Source organism: Mus pahari, chromosome 3 (assembly GCF_900095145.1).
Source record: "Mus pahari chromosome 3, PAHARI_EIJ_v1.1, whole genome shotgun sequence".
In the NCBI taxonomy this organism is placed as follows: domain Eukaryota; kingdom Metazoa; phylum Chordata; class Mammalia; order Rodentia; family Muridae; genus Mus; species Mus pahari.
Window position 1 is genome coordinate 57,293,760 of NC_034592.1, and position 17,860 is coordinate 57,311,619.

The following is a 17,860-nucleotide window of genomic DNA, read 5'->3' on the forward strand; positions in this document are numbered from 1 at the left end:
ACTAGTTTTCATTAGTTTTAATAGATACACTCTGCAAAGATTATCTTAATCAGGTAATATATGAAGTTATTTTTGATCTTGGACTGATTTATATGTGAGTGTGTGTGTTTACATGTGGGGGTATGTGCAGCAGATTGGGTCAGAAGCATGGGATGCCTGGAGCAGGAAGTTTGCTGGATGTGGGTGTTGACCTCAGCAAGGGCAATACATGCTTTTAACCCCTGAGCCATCTTTCCAGCCCTGTAAAGATTTCTTTTCAAGGAAACGTGTTTATTTCTCTTATCATCTTATCATTGACTGTGGAGACTCTTGTCTAGAACGTCCCAATCACCCCAGCTTTGAAAACAGTTCTGTATCAGGTTATTATTGCTGCTGTAGCTGTTTATCACAGAGCAGCTGGGAATGGCAGGGATTTGTTGCCAGTTAGGAGGCTGCTTAGCATTGGAGAGTCTTGAGAGTTTGTCCCTTTCTTGTCAGCTAGCATCTGGTGAGTGCCAGGAATTCTTAGTGTTCTTTGGCCTGCAGCTGTAATCACTGAGGTCTCTGCCTTTGTCAGGAGCACGGGATGTTCTGAACCTGTTTGCTTCATTAGATCTACATCCACATTTGCACTACTGTGACTGCAAGTCATCGTAGATTTAGCCCACCCTGATACAGTATAACCTGTGTAACTGGGTTACATTTACAAGTCCTGGACAGACATGAATTTAAGGGCAACATGTTCCACCCAGTACATACCTTGGACTTAGAAAACACAGTGTGGCCTGTCCCTTGACCATGCAGTGTTTACTGTTACAGCAGAATCAAATGGTTGTTCTGTTTATTCAGATGCTAGCTGTTTTTCACAGAAGCCCTTTGTCTTGATTTCTTTTTGGCAAATGTTTTTGCAGGTTGTTTGTAAGAGTGAAAGACCTATCTATTATGCATTATATGGCTTAGAGGTTCTCATTCTTGGTCATATACAGGAGCATCTTTTTAGACTTTGAAGTACTTCCTGAGACCCAAACCATTGAAATCAGACCCCATGAGAGAGACCCTGACAACACTTTACTTAAAGTTTTTTTAAGGTGGCCCCAACATGCAGTCAAGCTTCACAACCACCAGTTTGAAGCCTTTGCTATGAGGGACTCCTCTGAAAGCCTGGAGCTGCTGGTGCCTGGAGTGGAGCAGCAGGCTGGGTCCCTCCCATCCCTCTCCAGCTCTCCCTGCGGCCTCCATGCTATTTAGGCAGAAGTGCTCTTCAAAGTAAAGGAAGATAGCACTTTAAAAAGATAGTTAAAATGTTCCACTTGGGATTTTAATTTGTAGTATTATATATTAAATTACTGTACTATGAAACATTATTTGATGTTAAATATGTGCATTTTCTCAGTGGGGTAAAACTCTGGCTAATCCTTAGATAACTATGGTTTTTTTTTTTTTCAATTAAGCTAAAGAAAAGAGTTTTAAAATAGTCACATTTTAAATTGAAAAACTTTTTTTGCTTTCTTTTACATAATTTAAAAAATTGTTATCTTTTCAAAAGGGGTGCTGTGGGGTACACGCCTTTAATCCCAGCACTTGGGAGGCAGAGGCAGGCAGATTCTGAGTTTGAGGACAGCTAGGGCTATACAGAGAAACTCTGTCTTGAAAAAACAAAAGGCATTTTTTAAAATAAAAAATTATAATCTTTTACCAAAACTATACAGTAGTCCACTGAATAGATTAAATATTTGATCTAACCATTTCCTGAGATGGTTAGCACTCTTCTTTTTATTTTAAATGTTTGCATCTAATTTTCATATTGCTTTTTAAATAGTTTGTGGTTTGTAAAAAGGAGTATATCTTCATCTGGTTTGCTGAACACTGTGATTGTGGGTCTCATGCACCTGAGTATAGCTCCAGACTGTTGTTCTCTGCAGCCATGAAAATAAACAGCTCATGTGTCCATTCTGCTGATGATGTGTGGTTACTTCAGCTATATAACCTCAAACTTACAGGGGTGTACCACGATGCCAGGTCATAGTTGTCTTTTTATGGCATAAACTGTCATGACGTTCTGTGAGCATACACTTAGTGTAGAATGGCTTGGTCAGAGGACATATATGTGTGTCCAGCTTGAAGAGACGGTGCCTGACAATTCCAAGTGAGTCTGCCAGTTCCTGATTCACCAATGGGTATGTGTGGTCTTGAGTGCTCTGCACCCTTGTCCCTACTTCAAGTTTGCTGGTGTTTTTCCTTTAATCCTTCCAATGGGTGAAGTGACATTGCCAGATGTTTTCATGAACGTCATTGTGATTAAGCACCCTGCCATGACATTATTGCCCGTTTTGTGAAATGTTCATGACTTTGCCCTTTTTTGCAGTACTTGGCTTGAACTCAGGCTCTAGTATGTGCTGGGCAAAGGTTCTACCACTGGGCTGTGTCCAGCATGTAGATCATCACATTTTTGTTTCCTCCAGTGTGGAGACTGACTCTAGTGCCTCCAGAAAGCTAGGCCCGTGCTCTGCCTCTGAGCTAGTTCCCAGTCCCCAGCACACACATTTTCACTGAATACATGCCTAGCATTGTTAACAACTTTGTTTTAGGTATTTGGTGATAGGCCTTTAAACTGCCTGGAAATGGGATATCTGAAGTAGTGTCACAGTGGTCAAAGCCTTTAGAATCATTAGTGTGCAGGGAAACACCAATGAATTCCTTCTGGGGTGGCTTTACAAAGCTCACCAGGTGAGCAAATACACATTTCAGGCTGAACAAGCTGTGTCACTATTCTCATAACAGTGACTTTAAAAGAAAAAAAATATACTATCCTGTGTTTGGCTTAGTTTTTTTTTTTTTTTTTTTTAATGTTAATTTGCAAGGAGTGGTGTTTTGTTTTATTTTTAGTTAAGCGTTATGGGCTACTACAGTAACCATTATATTAACATTATCATATCTTTTTTTTAAATTGGGCTGGTAAGATGGCTTAACAGGTAAAGGTGTTTTCCACCAAGACTGACAACCTGAGTTCAAGCCCTGAGACCCACATGGTAGATAGAGAACTGCCTCCCTCCCACGGGTGCCTTCCAACCTCCACACCTGCTCCCGCACTCAAGTCTGTCAGTTTTAAGTGTGAGAGCCAGACACGAGCAGGAGACCTTGCTTACATCACCTGCCCCGTACTGATACCATTTGGGTCTTACAACTTGCAGAGCCTGGCTCCCCCAGCTTAGAGCCGAAGTCTGCCTCATTTTTGCTGGAGACTGTGTGAGGCTTTGCTTTTGTTCTCCTTGTTGCTTTATCTGCTTCCATAGGGAGATTTCCAGGAGAGTCAAGAAGGCCAGTGCCTCTGCTGTCATCTTCCAGGAGCTGCTCACCGACAGGTGTTCTAAGGCTCATTTTATCCCTTTTTCAAAGACAGTGCGACTGGTACTAGCTAGAAGGAAAATGCCACCTAGTACTTAGTTCATTAGGGAGACAGTCTAGGCTGAGTCGGTATGAAATTGTGCCTGTAGGATCTCTGGCGTGTGTCGGGGATGAGTGGGTAAGGATTTCTGTGCATCTCGTGTGCTGACTGTGCTAAAAATGATCTTTTCCTTTTCAGAATAACAAGCCTTTGTACTCATTTGAAGATAATTCAGACTATGTCTATGATGTTATGTGGTCACCCACCCACCCAGCCCTATTTGCCTGTGTGGACGGCATGGGGAGACTGGATCTATGGAATCTCAACAATGACACAGAGGTGAGCTGGGAAATAACAGAAAATCAGTGATTTATTGAATAATTTGTGAAATTTCTTTTATCCCACGGAATGTAAAAGTGCTCTGTGATTGTAGCTTCATCACAAAGAAACCAAATACGCTTTGTCTCCTATATAACAAACAGCATGCTGTGCCGAGCTGAAGGGAGAGACGGCTCTGCCGTGAACACTGGGCATTCCTACTGCGGGAAAGCAGCACCATGCTTCCTGTCCAGGCGAAGTCTCCATGGGGGCCTAGACTATGTTTTCGTTCTTAGGCTAGAAAACAGAGAGTTGCGCATTGTCAGGGTATGTTAACCTTCATTCTGAACTCCTGTCAGCCTTGATATATCATCCATAAACACTAGTCTTAGCCTGACTTGTCTGAAAGAAAGCTCATGTATTTGCATGGCCTTTTTCCATGAAGGAAGGATTATCGATAAAGTGAACATGGAGCTGGATAGAATGGCATATGTAGGTAAACCCAAGACTTGGAAGGCAGAGGCAAGAGTGTCAATGAGTTAGAGGCTCCATACATGGCAAGACCCTGTCTCAGAAATCCAAGGTCTGGGCATGTAGCTCAGGTACAGTATTTGCTTAGCATGTATGAGACCCAGGGTATAATTCCCAGCATCATAAATACTAATACTAATAATGTAGAAACTATCACATTTCTTAATTGCTATACCAAATTTGGCACTGCAATTTAACTGTGTCTGTGAGTTATCCTTAGCTAGTTTAAAGAGGCCTAAAATGTTCTTAGGTCCCTGTATTGCCTCTGATTAGCAGACATGATGCTAACAATTGTCAGTAGTAGTTGTGGAAGAATCACTGGTGCCCTCCATCTCTCCTTATTCCTGGTGGCATCTTTTCCAGATCCCTGGAAGTCAAGAACTTAGTTATACAAAGATAAGAAACGGAGAGATATGTTGGAAATGCAAGAATTTTAATACTGTTATCTACTATTCATTAACTTGTTTGTTTATTCATTTATGTATGAATGTGTTTGTTTGTTTATTTGGTAAGCTGACTACATAGCCCTAGAATGCAATGTATGGGCTAGGCTGGCTTTGAACTCACAGAGGTCCTCCTGCTTCTGCCTGACACCCCCACCCCCATGCCTGGCGTGGGGATTAAAGGTATGCACCACCATGCCCTGTCCAAGTTTACTTTCTTAGTTTGGATTTTTCTACCAAAAATTTACGGCTATAATTAAATGAAGATCTTTCTCTTAATGGTTTGATTATATCATCTCTGGGCTAATAGCTTAAGATTAGCTGATGTAAGCATATGGGCTACTTTGGTCATATTTCAAAACCTTACGTTTAATTAGTCTGCCTCAGTGAATGTTAGTTACTCTGAGTGTAGCAGATGTGCAGTCAGATTCCAGATGTGCCACCCCTGTGTATGTGCTGTGTCCTGCCTTCCTTGGAGCTAGGCCTTGGGAAAGCTATTTATACCAGCAGTGTGAACTGTTTCTAGCAGCTACTGTCTGTCAGATTAACTGGTTTTAGCTGGGGGAGCTACAAGCTGCAAAAGTAATTCTTCTCCTTTAAAACTGAACTGTGATCTGTTTATGAGGGAGTTGGAAATATTTTCTTCTTAAAATGAGTTTTAGTCACATATTTTTAAACAACTTGACTGCTTAAAGAAGCTAAACATAAAAACCTTTTACTAAGGAGATGCATGCAGTCATGTAAGAATTTCTTCAATAGGGGCTAGAGAGATGGCTCAGTGGTTAAGAGCATCTTCCAGAGGTCCTGAGTTCAGTTCCCAGCAACCACATGGTAGCTCACAACCATCTGTAACAGGGATCCCATGCCCTCTTCTGGTGTGTCTGAAGACAGCGAGAGTGTACTCGCATATATCAAATAAGTAAATAAACCTTAAAAAAAAACCATTCTTAGATAAATATTTTGTATTTTCTTAACCCATCTTCAAGGGTTGACGGTAATGTCATCATAATAAATCTCTAAACAGAGAGGAAGGTAGGGAAATTCTCTAGTTTCATCTCTTCTTAGAAACACAGATTGAAGAATTATCATTTTACATGTTCAGAAACTGATGAAACTTTTAACCATGCTGCATTTTAAATGACTTAGGTACCAACTGCCAGCATTTCTGTGGAAGGCAACCCTGCTCTTAACCGTGTGAGATGGACCCACTCAGGAAGAGAAATCGCCGTGGGTGATTCTGAAGGACAGATTGTCATATATGATGTGGGAGAGGTATGGGGCTTTCTGCCTATAATTTTGACACATTTGCGTAGTGTACTGTTGTGAAGGTACTATGGTAGCCGAGTCTAGCAGTATGGCTCATGAATTGTATAAAGTACATAGTTGTGTGCTATCCACCACAGAAGCAGCGTGAGAGGCCGTCTCTCTAAGTGGGCATCCTGTGCTTATGCAGCAGATGTGAAGATAGCAGTGTATGACAGTACCATGCTCGAGATTCCTGCATTGATAGGAATTCTTTAGACAGGAAAGGAAATGTGGGATTATAGAGTAGACTTAGAGTTTTATAGAGTTGATACTGAGATAAAACTTTATTGTTGTGTATTCATAGATTTGTTTGAAGCAGATAGTACAAATCGAAGATACCATGTTTTGCTATTTTTTTTCCCAAAAAGAGTTAATGTGTATATGTATGCCTGAGTATATGTATGTTCATTGTGTGCATGTGTGCCGGAGCTTGTGGAGATCAGAAAAGGGCATTGGATCCCTGGAACTGGAGTTACAAGCTGTTGTGGGTCACCATGTAGGTGCTGGAAACTGAAACCAGGTTCTCTGCAAGAGCTGCCAATGCTCTTAGCCTCTGAACCACTTCTCCATCTCCTCCACAGTTCTTTAGTAACCCTCAGCCTGGGTGCAGAGCATGTGATGGAGTGCAGCAGGATGAGTCAGGCTCTCACGTCACTGCTAGACTGGACGCAGTGCCCAGCAACACGGAGCAGAGCTCAGGGCTTCTTTTTTGGTCCTGACTAGAGCCTTCTGGACTTTTTCTACATCATTAGGACCTATCTTGTCCTGATACTTTGTGGCTATAGCAATCAGATCTTGGGGAAGAGAGATTAGATCACTTAGAGCAGCCAGTGGACACTACATGCAGATGGTCTGTGTGTGCTTTGGCAGATAGGTGGTTGGTAGTGACACGCCCTTGTTGAAAAGCTATGGTTAGCCAAGCTCAACTGTGATGGGGTTTTTAGTTAATTTTAATTAACTTGATGTAAATTGTCACACTTGGCCTAGTACCTACGTATTAGATCTTGTATATGGAGAAGCAGATTTGTCCACTGGCCACATTGGATGGTCTGTGCCCTGTCACAGCAATGTTAGTCTCTGTCTAACATAAGAACAACTCTAGGGACTTTGGGGTTGACTCTTTGAGGCAAAAGCACCATAAACTTCTTTCTTTGCTCTTGATTCAACACTATGCTCTAAGGAGTTAGAGAACCAAGAAAGAATACTTTATGTTCCAAACAAACCCTGTGCTCAAAAGGCTGTTGTAAGAGGGGCACGAATTGCAGACAGCCTGGGCTACACAGAGAGATCCTGTCCGGAAAAAGAAAAAAGAAAAAAACTATTTCATACTAGTAGTGATGGAAAAAATACAATTAAAAGTTTTGAATGCATTCCTCTCCCTCAGCAAGACCCATAGCGGTGCCAGGAAGTCTGTCTACAAAGCATCCTTGTTGTAGCCTTGCACTGGTGGTAACAACAGATTCATTTCTGAGGCTGCCATGACATGTTTTACAAACACCTTTTGTTTTGAAATGTTGTAAATCATTGTTATAGTCTCTGTAATTATGGAAAGGCTCTTTAGGTCAATTATTACTTTTTAACAGAAAGATTATTTGAAAACTAATAGTAGATAAGATGAATTTTTATTTCATTGCTCAGCAAACATTGTCTTTCTTTTAACAGCAGATCGCTGTTCCCCGAAATGATGAATGGGCAAGATTTGGCCGAACACTCGCAGAAATTAATGCAAACCGAGCTGACGCAGAGGAGGAGGCAGCTACCCGAATCCCTGCCTAGCCCTGAAAAGCGGCTGTAGCCTTAGCGAATTTGGCAAAGATGATTAAGTAGATCTTAAACTATTTGCATGCTTCTGATTAAATGAGTGTTAAAAGAAAATGCCATGGATAATCTGGGTTTAATACAGGAAGCAAAGCTTACAATGCCTTTTTATATTATATTCACTTTGTTTTGGATTGGTGTCATTTTTAATACAGCTGACAACTTTACAGAATGCAGCCTTTTCTGAATTCTAACACATGGGTGTATATTGTTAATTATTCTTTTGGATTCTTTTGAACTTGTAATACTATATATAATTATTTCTAAAGCACAGATTAAGTAAGTTCTGCATATTTCTAAGTAGCCACCATTCCTTGTTCCGCATTAAGTACATATGTCTGTGTCAGTGGCATTCTTCCTGCCCGAGTGTGTAGGAATATTGTTCTCACTCCCCGCATGTCGTCGCCTACCTGTTGTAAGTTTCATGTTGATGCCATTTCCCTTCTTGATAGTTCTATGGTAGTTATCTATAAATAAAAACAAATATATGCTAACTTCTCAATTTTTCACTTTTACTTTTTGAAATTTGAAATTTTCTCTTAAAATTTTTTTTGTTTTTAAGTTCCTAATGCAAGCAGCCACCTTAAATCGTTTGCAGCCTTAGATATGCACCACGTAGAGGTAGTGTTGCTCTCCCTGGGTACTGCAAGCTCATGTTGGAGAATCTGTCAGTGGGAATGCTCCCTTAGGCTAGCTCCTGCCTGACTCCGTTACTTGTCCTGGTGTAGCTTGTTCTGAAGAAGAAACGCTCACTTCCTAGTTTGCAGGGACGCAGCGCACTGTGTATGTATGCTCTGAAGTGTGGCTGCCTGGAGAGAGAGAAGCTTGCCTGCGGTGCAGCAGCCACGCAGGAGCCATGCTCAGTGTCCACACTCAGCCCTGAAATCCTCTCTACTCTTGGGATTTGCTAGCACAGTTTTACAAAAATTCAAGGCAGATAGCAAATGTGTGCGTTAGTATAGAAGTCAGCTGTGTCAGGACAGGAGGGAGAGACTGGGATCAGACCTTATAGGCTCACATGCTCCAAGTTGTCCTTTCTTGGTCTTCGCCTTTAAATCCTGAGTTTCACTCTTCACTCAGTAGAACCTGAACTAAAACATTAGAAATCAGAATTTGAACTTTTTGGATGTTATAAGAAGGATCTGTTGAGAGAGAATTCTACAAATCAGAATGTCTCCGTAACAGAACTTCTCCACTCTTAGGTATAAGAAATAATTAGCCAGGAATACTAAACCCAAACTGTAGTTCTAGCTTTGACATCTGCGAGAAATGTGATGATGTTAACCAAGCCTGAGCCTTACTTATTATGAATTGTCACTTACTTATTTCTGATTTGTCTCCCAACTCTAAAAGTTATGAACCTTACTTGTCTCAGTTACCTCTCCACTGTTGAATCTTTAGTTTTCAATAGTTGCCCCACAGTTGCCTGTTACATACCAAAGAACCATCTCAGGTTATCTCAGGGTAGCAATTCTAAGTCCAAAGTTCAGTGCCAGCTGAGTCCCACTGTCTTCTGTAGAGGAATTCATATACTCAGAGGTACTGTGTTCTTATTCTAAGTTTGTGAAAGTGACTAGAAAAAGGAAAAATATAAATGTTAAAATATAAAGGTTGGAAATTGACACAGTCGATCAAATAGTCACTGGTCTAAAGTTGTTCTTTTAAAAAAGGAATTATTTATTCCCACAAAGCAAAAACTCATGGCACTTAGTATTTATAAAATACAATTTGGGGCTAGTATTCCTGTTTACAAAATAAGTATTGCCAAGGAATTTCTGCTTTAGGAGAATAATTACTCCCTCGCCCCTCAGAAAAACTTAATATAGACCCTTGCTCATTCAGCCTTGTGGTGCACTTAGGAACGCATGCATTGACTTTCTGTAAGGAAGTATCTTTGAAGTTTGTCATAAGGAACATGGCTCCCTTGACAACAGGTCTGAGACTGCTGTGACTGGCAGGCACACAGGACTCTGAGAGAAAGTTGGCTGGGGTGGGAGATCATGCACTTTTTACTTTTGGATGTGAAAGACCTTCCTAATTTTGAAAACTACCTCGTGACATAAATTATAGCTTACTTGTGACCAGTGTTTCCTAGTCAGGAGACAAGGCCCAGCTTTCAGCGTATTTCCTAGATTTGGTTGCTTCTCTGCTTTTGAATAGGAAGTTAAAGCTTACCACCTTTATTTGTGTTGAGAATGCATATTGAGTTTTTCAGGCTGTAGTTAACGGGGCATAAATCTCTGAGATCATTTTTTTTTGTCATTTAAGCCAGATAATCAGCAGTAGAAACTGCTGCTTCATCACACATACAGTCCTTTGCAAAGCTGGGCAAGACTGGAGGAAATGTGTCTGCGAAAGGGTCGAGCATACAGCAGAGGAGGAGGAGGAAGGAAGGCCGAGTGGTGGCAGGGGTGACCTGTCCTGCTCTCAGACTTCACCACTTAGCCATGCAGAAACTCGGGAGTCTGTGAGGCACATTGTCCTCCCTCTTTCTAGCTCTCAGACAATTGAAAATGTCTTTTTCGGGCTGGCGAGATGGCTCAACTGTTAAGAGCACTAACTGCTCTTCCAGAGGTCCTGAGTTCAAATCCCAGCAACCACATAGTGGCTCACAACCATCTGTAATGGGATCTGATGCCCTTTTCTGTTCTGTCTGGAGACAGCTACGGTGTACTTATGATAATAAATAAATCTTTGGGCCAGAGCAAGCAGAAGTCCTAAAGATTCAATTCCCAACAACCACATGAAGGTTCACAACCATCTGTACAGCTTCAGTGTACTCATATACATAAAATAAAATAAATCTTTAAAACAAACAATCAAAAACAAAAAAGAAAATGTCTTTTTCACAATCCCAGTATCTCTGCCCACAGCAGAGTGCTTTTCTAACTGGAAAAGCTGTGTACTTGGATGTTAACTGGAAGTCAGTTACAGCTCTCACTATGCACTGGTCATGGGTGGACCATGAGCATCCAAGGTGTGGTCATACAGGTCTTGAGCAGAGGTCTAGGGTTTAAAGTCAAAAGCGCTGGTTCTTTTGATGACTTAAGTTATCATCTGGTTGAGGTGGGGTTTGTTTTCTGTGTTAATCCAAGACACATAACAGTAAGAAAAGAGTTCATACTTTAGAGCTGTCATCTTGCTGATTGTTAGTTAGCAGGGACCTATTTGGGGAAACTACTCCCAAGAAGAACCCTATATTTGACTCATAAAAATAATGAATGAATAAAATTTAAAAATCCTGGCAAGATTACATAACAGTTAAAGGCACTTGCCACCACATCTGACCTTAGTTTGATCTCTGGGGCCATGTGGAAGAAGGAGAGAATCAGTTCCTACAGATTGTCCTCTCACCTGCCTGTGTGTGCATGCACACACACAACACACACATCATGGAATAATTTCTTTTATTGTTGCAAATGCTGGGGAGTAATTTACTTAGACATGGGACATAGAGACCCAGAGGACTGAGAGCATTGTCCCAAGGGCCCTGTGAAAGGACCTCTGGGCTGAAACCATGGCTCACTGGTTAAGAACGAGGACCCGAGTTCAGTTCCCAGCATCCACACCCCACAGCTCACTGCTGCCTGTAACTCAAGCTCTAAGGGATCTGATGCCCTCTTCTGGACTCCATGGGCTTCTGTACTCACAAGTACAGACATACAAATACATTCCAGTTAATTTTTTTTTTTTTTTTTTTTTTTGACCAAAGGAACATGTAGGGGCTGGGGAGATGGTTTAGCAGTTAATGTACTTGTCTAGAGAGTAGCACGGTTCAGCTCCCTGGAGACAACATAAATGCCAGGTGGCAGGAAAGGGCGTCTCACCTGCACTTTGAGAAGTCTAGATAGGATTCCTGGAGCATGGGAACATGCATGCACACCACACACAGAAAGACAAGAGTACCTTCCATCCTTCAACTGAAGAATTAAATAACATTCAAGTTCACTGCCCCAAAGCGGTAATAACTTTCTTACTGTCTCATAGATTTTAATTTTTTTTCCTCTATATTTAGGGAACATGTTGGAGCAATTTTAGAAAAAAAGATTCCCCAGTCCCAAACCAGAATGCCAGTTGCAAGGCTTCACATAGTCAGCAAAATCACGATGGTTTTCACAGTACGCTGGTCCTCTCAGACCTAATGTGTGAGCTTCAGATGTTTAAATCCCTTTTCTCCTTGCTGTGCTCCCAATTCTTCCATCTACAAGTCCGAATGGACATCAGGCATTTAAGTTTTCTGTATGTCGCTCTAGCCACAGAGTTTCACCACCGCCAATCAGCAATCTTTTACAAACTTTTGTAAAATTATAGTATTTTGTGGTGTTAGTTTCCTAGCAGGGGTCTCAGTTTGGGCTCGTTAATATTCCATTAGCGGTTCCCAGTTAGAGCGTGGAACAGCTTGCCCTCGGGTAAGCTTGCAGGAAGGCCCATCTCACTTCGTGAGATCACTTATTCAGGTCTCTGGGGATGTATTATCCTGCCTCTCTCATAATGTACTTGCTGTGGCCAGAAAGCTGTGGGGCAGTGATTGTGTGGGGTGTAGAGCACACCTGCACCGCAGCGCGTGCAGAGACCTGACCCTGTGACCAGAAATCAGGAGTGCCGCCAGGGAGATTCTGATAGCGAGCCATTTTATCTTTTGTGGATTTTTCTACTGAATTTTTGAGTACTTTTTTTTTTCTGAACAAAGTAGTGGAAATGGCGTTGTAACAAAAGTTTTCCTGCTTAGAGACGGCCTGATACAAGAAAGAGGCTGCTGAGCCCCAAAGACTCTGGTTCCAAGACAGCCATGGTGATATGTGCCTGTGATCCCAGCACTTGGGAAGCTAAAACTGAAGGATAATATGGTTGAGCCCAGCCTAGGCTACGCAGTGAGATCCTATCTCCAAATCAGGAGCCTGTGTTCCATCCCTGTTTGTCTCCAGTACATAAGATAACCTAGAACAATAGCTTTTCTTTCCTTTTTTTTTTTTTTTTTTTTTTTTTTTTTTTTCCAAGACAGGGTTTCTCTGTGTAGCTCTGGCTGTCCTGAAACTTACTCTGTAGACCAGGCTGGCCTCAAACTCACAGAGATTCACCTGCCTCTGCCTCCTGATTGCTGGGATTAAAGGTGTGTATCATCACCACCCAACTAGTGTTTCTTAAATAAGGAAAATAATTGCTTTCCGTGGCAATTTTGTAAGAGAATGCATATGTGAAGACTCTGTAAAGTAAAAGTAACTTTATTTTTAGTTCCTTTGTTAGAGAATGTGAGAATGGAGAGAGTCATATTTTTAAAACTATTTGGGGAGGGGGGGAAGACAGGGTCTCACTACGTAGTTCTGACTTAATGGGAACTCACTATATAGACCATGCTGACCTCGAACTTGCAGAGATTTACCTGTCTGTCTCCCAAGCCCGTATTTTAAAACGTTTACATGAAGTAACAGGAGCTCATCTTTAAAGTCAAATGCCTTGGTGTCTGTCCAAAAGGAGTTGCCCTCAGGTGTTCTCATCCCAGTGAGCCCCGGTCACCTGATACTGAGGAGCAGTGAAGCAGTGGGGAACAGGCACACCCTTGAGAAGTGTAGCATCATCCATCTATATTGTAGATCATTGTACCTTCCCCTTTCCAGGATTGGTCCCTTTGGAGATGACATGCTCCTCATGGGAGGATGGTCACTACAAGGTGCAGTGCTCTGCACAACTCTAGCTGTTGACCTAGCTCGAGTGTCAAGGGAATAAAAAACTGGCACAGACACAGAAAAGCTGGGGTTGGGTGGTCTGGGCTCTCCACTGAGGAAGCCACAACACCCCCAGAAGCTTAGCTGAGCAAGGAGGCAGGGTTAGCCTATCTTGTTAGAAACATTGGTTGTAGGGGAGCAGTCTTCAATTCCTCACCAGGTTAGAGGATGGTTTTCTGAACTCATTGTCAGCATTCATACTTGGACCAGAGAAATGCTTCACCGCTCCCCTGGGGCTGAGACACCAGGATCCTGGATGTAGCTGTCCCCATATCAAACAAACACATTCACTCAGGACTTTGAACTGTGTGAATAGAGGAAGCCCTGAAATTAGTTTTGCGAAATAGCTCTTCCTCACCTCTGCCAGACTGGCAGGTCCCAGCCTTGTTATAGCAGCATCTCCAGGCACAGAACAAGACCTTATATAATGAAGCCCAGTTATTCTAGTTTGTTTCTCTGTTGCACACAGACCAAAGCAACTTGGCGAGGAAAGGGTTTATTTGGCTTGCAGCTTCTTGTACACAATCAAGGGAAACCAAGTAAGGAACTGAAGCAGACACTGCTCACTGGTTCCCTTGCTCTGCTACCTTCCTTATACTACACAGGGCTAGCTCCCCAGGGATAGCACCGCCCACAGTGGGTCGGACCCTCCTACAGTAACTAGCATGAAAGAGACTATCTTCACAAACTCGTTTCCAGGCCAGTCCAAGAGAGGAGGTTCTGCTGAGGCTCCCTCCCAAGTATGTCATGTTGATAGGTGAAACTGACTATGATAAAATTGGCAAAAATCTTGCTACAGTGACCAGGCCTTTATGAATGGGTTCCATGTCCATCAGTGTCTGACTGTAAGTCACAGAATTCGTCAGTACATGAAAGGTCGATAGATCTGGAGGACTGCATTTCCCGGAGGAAAAAGTTTTCTTCTTTTTATTTTGGGGATAGGAAGCTAGGATTCTGTGGCCTGTGCCGTGCCTCAACCCTTGATACTTGTTGCTTGAGCATCCTGAACAGTTGGAATTACAGGCACATTGCCACGATTTCCTCACATATGCCTGTCTGCACGAACCTGTTTCAAAGGCCCTAACTCAGTTGTTCTCAACCTTCCTAATGCTGCAGCCCATTCATAAAAAAGTTTGCCACGCTGTGGTGACTCCAACCATAAAACTGCTTTTGTTGCTACTTCCTAACTGTAATTTTGCTACTGTTAGGAATCATAGTGTAAGTACCTGTTTTCCAGTGGTCTTAGGTGACTCCTGTGAAAGGGTCATTCAGCCCGCAAAGGGGTTACAACCCACAGGTTGAGAACCACTGCTGTAGCGCCTCAGCATGAGGGTGATAAGGACCAGGGTGGTGAAGCATGCCTGTACGCCCAGTGTTTTAGAAGTTGAAGCTGAAGCAGGAGGATTGCTGCTGTAGAAAAATTTGGACAGTCTCTTGAATCAAAAGGTACAAATATAATATCAGGAGCAAGAAGAAATGTCATAGACATTGATCAATATTTCCTAAATCTAGGTTAATTTTTATTTTGAATCATAATCCAAGAACTGAAGTCCTCAAAAATCTGAAGAATTGATGGAACAAGGAAAAACACTAGAGACTTCCAGGAACTGTCAAGCACTGAATGAGAAGACAGAAAAAGACAAGAGATATATACTTAGGCCAGTCATATTTAAAACAGAGAAAAATCAAGATACAATTATCAATTGACATATTTAAAACTATCAGAAACAGGACTACATTCCAAATGTTTTCAGAAAAAAAGCCTGTCTACAAAGAGTTTTATATCCAGCAAAGTCATCTTCCAAAACCCAAGAGGAAATTGCATGGCGGCAGGAATAATGACTGAGAATATAGATTGGTAGTCAGCCTGCCTTTCAATTGCTAAAGGAAATGCTGTCTGAAAAGAAATGGCAGAGAGGGGCTCATAGTCACGAGAGAGAATGATGGGAAAACCTGAGGGAAAGACTAAAGACTCAGTGCATGATTTCTTCAGTAGATGTAAAATATAACTACAACGCACAGTGATGTGAAGGGTGGAGTCGTGACTACAGATAAGCACAGAGCATGGGATGGGGGTGGGGGACAACTGTCTTAGAAGAATGCCTTTTGTTTTACTGAAATATATCTCACTGGAAATACAAGATTGTTATAAATTAATGTATTTATTATAAGGTCTCTAATCATTAAGGAGATAACTTGAAAACCCAAAGTTTAAATGATACACCATAAAAAATATATTTTACAAAAATTCCATAAAGGAAGAGAGAGGGTAGTGTGTCTGCAGCTCAGGGGCAGAATGTTCCCTTAGTTTGTCAAGTCCCTGGGTTCAATACTCAGCACTAAAAGGAGGAGGAGGGAGGAAAGAAGGAGAAGAAAATAAAGGAAAGGGAGGGAGGGAGGGAGGGAGGGAGAAGGAAGGAAAGAAAAGGAGGAAAGGCAGATGTGGGAAATAAAACCAGCAGTATTGACTGCAAGGCTGAAAGACGAGACCAGGAGCGGAACTCTAGCACAAGTTGTATCTTGAACACAATGGCACAGTTCTGGGCAAGGTGGCATCCATTTAACAATTCCTAGAACTTAAGTCAGGAAGAGTGAGAGCTCTGGCCAGCCCAGGCTAACCAGTGAGACCCTGTCTCAAACACCAAGGGCTAGGAATGTGACTGAATGCAGAAGAGCTTGCCTACCACACACAGATATTGTAGTGAACCCCTAACACTGCATGCACATGCATGCGTGCACACACACAAATGCACATGCACACACAGAGAGATTGGCTATAGCATTCAAATGCATGAGTTTCCTAAAGCACATATAACAAGAGAGGTACGGGGGGGGGTTATTGGGGACTTTGGGGATAGCATTTAAAATGTAAATGAAGTAAATACCGAATAAAAGTTGGGGAAAAAAAAGAGATGTACAAGACTCCTTTGGTGAGCATAAATTTTTATTAAGACATGAAAAATATTTAAGTAGAGATATGGTATGTTCCTGGATCAGAAGCCCCCATAATGATACAGATTCTTCCAAAGCAGCTTGTAGATGCATTACTGTTCAATCAAATTGTCAGTGTTTTTAAAACGGTTCTGATAAGTTGATAAAATATACATAGAAGAGCAAAGAACCAGGAAGAATCGTAGCTCTCAAACGACAGGGGAAACGAGTGTCACGCTGTGTATCAGGAGCGTGCCTTGTACTAGATACAGAAATGAACAGAGTAGGGAGAGAACCTGCACCAGCATAAAGAGAGTGCTACTGCAAGGAGCCCAGAGACGGTGAAGCACAGGCTGATTCTTAGTGAACAGCAGCGACAACGCTCCAGAGCCACCGGGAAAGGACGGACGTTCAAGAAACGGTGCTGGCAAGCCTGGCTGCCATTCAGAGCAACAGAGGTCTGCCCCACATTGCCAGAGACACGAGGAGAGGTCCAAACTGCATGGAACCTGAATGTGAAAGGCAACACTCTAGACGAAAATACCAGTACATTTGAACATGCTCAAATTAAAATGTTAATACAGCAAAACCATCATAAAAAGACATGGCACAAAGCAGGAAAACGTGAAAGACAAACACATAGTAGTATCCATAACATGAAGAATATCATGGGCTGAAGAGATGGTTCAGCAGTTAAAAGGACTTTCTGCTCTTACAGAGAACCTGGGTTTGATTCCTAGCCCCCTCATTCGACATTCCACAATCACCGTGACTCTAGCTCCAGGGATCCAGCACTTTTTGAGCTCTGGAGCCACGGGCATGCATATGGTGCATATTACACACACACACACACACACACACACACACACACACACACACTTTTTTTAAAAAAGAGGCACAGTGAAGAGTAGATGTCTACAATATCTATAGCAGTATTGTCTATAATAACCACAAACTGGGAAAGGTNAGTCAAGAGTAAAATAGAAAGTAAAGATAATGCATCCTATAATAGAATGGACAAACTCTTAATGCACACAATGGCAGGGACAAACCTTACAAATGTATTTAGCAAAAGAAGTCTCAAAGGTTTATAATTTCATTCATACAAATTAAAAAAAAAAAAAAAAAGAAAAGTTCAGGGCTGGCAAAATGGCTCTGGTAAAAGCTCTTGGTGCCCAAGCCCGAAGACCTGAGCTCAAATCCCAGATCCCACATGGAAAGTGGGGAAAAATTATTCTCAATAGTTATCCTCTAACCCACACATGTGCTGTGACATGTGTACATATTCACACACACATAGACATACATGCATCATTGACACACAAGAAACAAGTCAAGTTTAGTAGTCAAGACCTATAATCTTAGTGCTATAGAAGACTGCAAGTAAGAGGCCAGCCTGGATGAAAGTAGATCTAAGAGGCCAGCCT

The 17,860-nt window shown here is 42.0% G+C and overlaps 1 protein-coding gene across 8 annotated transcripts in view; it reads left to right on the top strand.

The window, feature by feature from the left end:
- Dync1i2 (dynein cytoplasmic 1 intermediate chain 2) overlaps positions 1–8,281 on the top strand; it is a 49,043-nt gene extending 40,762 nt beyond the window's left edge. For all 8 annotated transcript variants that reach the window (XM_021194428.1, XM_021194427.1, XM_021194430.1 and 5 more), the window contains 3 exons: positions 3,563–3,703; positions 5,803–5,928; positions 7,624–8,281. In XM_021194428.1, coding sequence (XP_021050087.1) covers positions 3,563–3,703; positions 5,803–5,928; positions 7,624–7,737 — 381 coding nt within the window. In that variant the 3' untranslated portion in view covers positions 7,738–8,281. The remainder of the gene's footprint in view (positions 1–3,562; positions 3,704–5,802; positions 5,929–7,623) is intronic.
- The last annotated feature ends 9,579 nt before the right edge of the window (positions 8,282–17,860 follow it).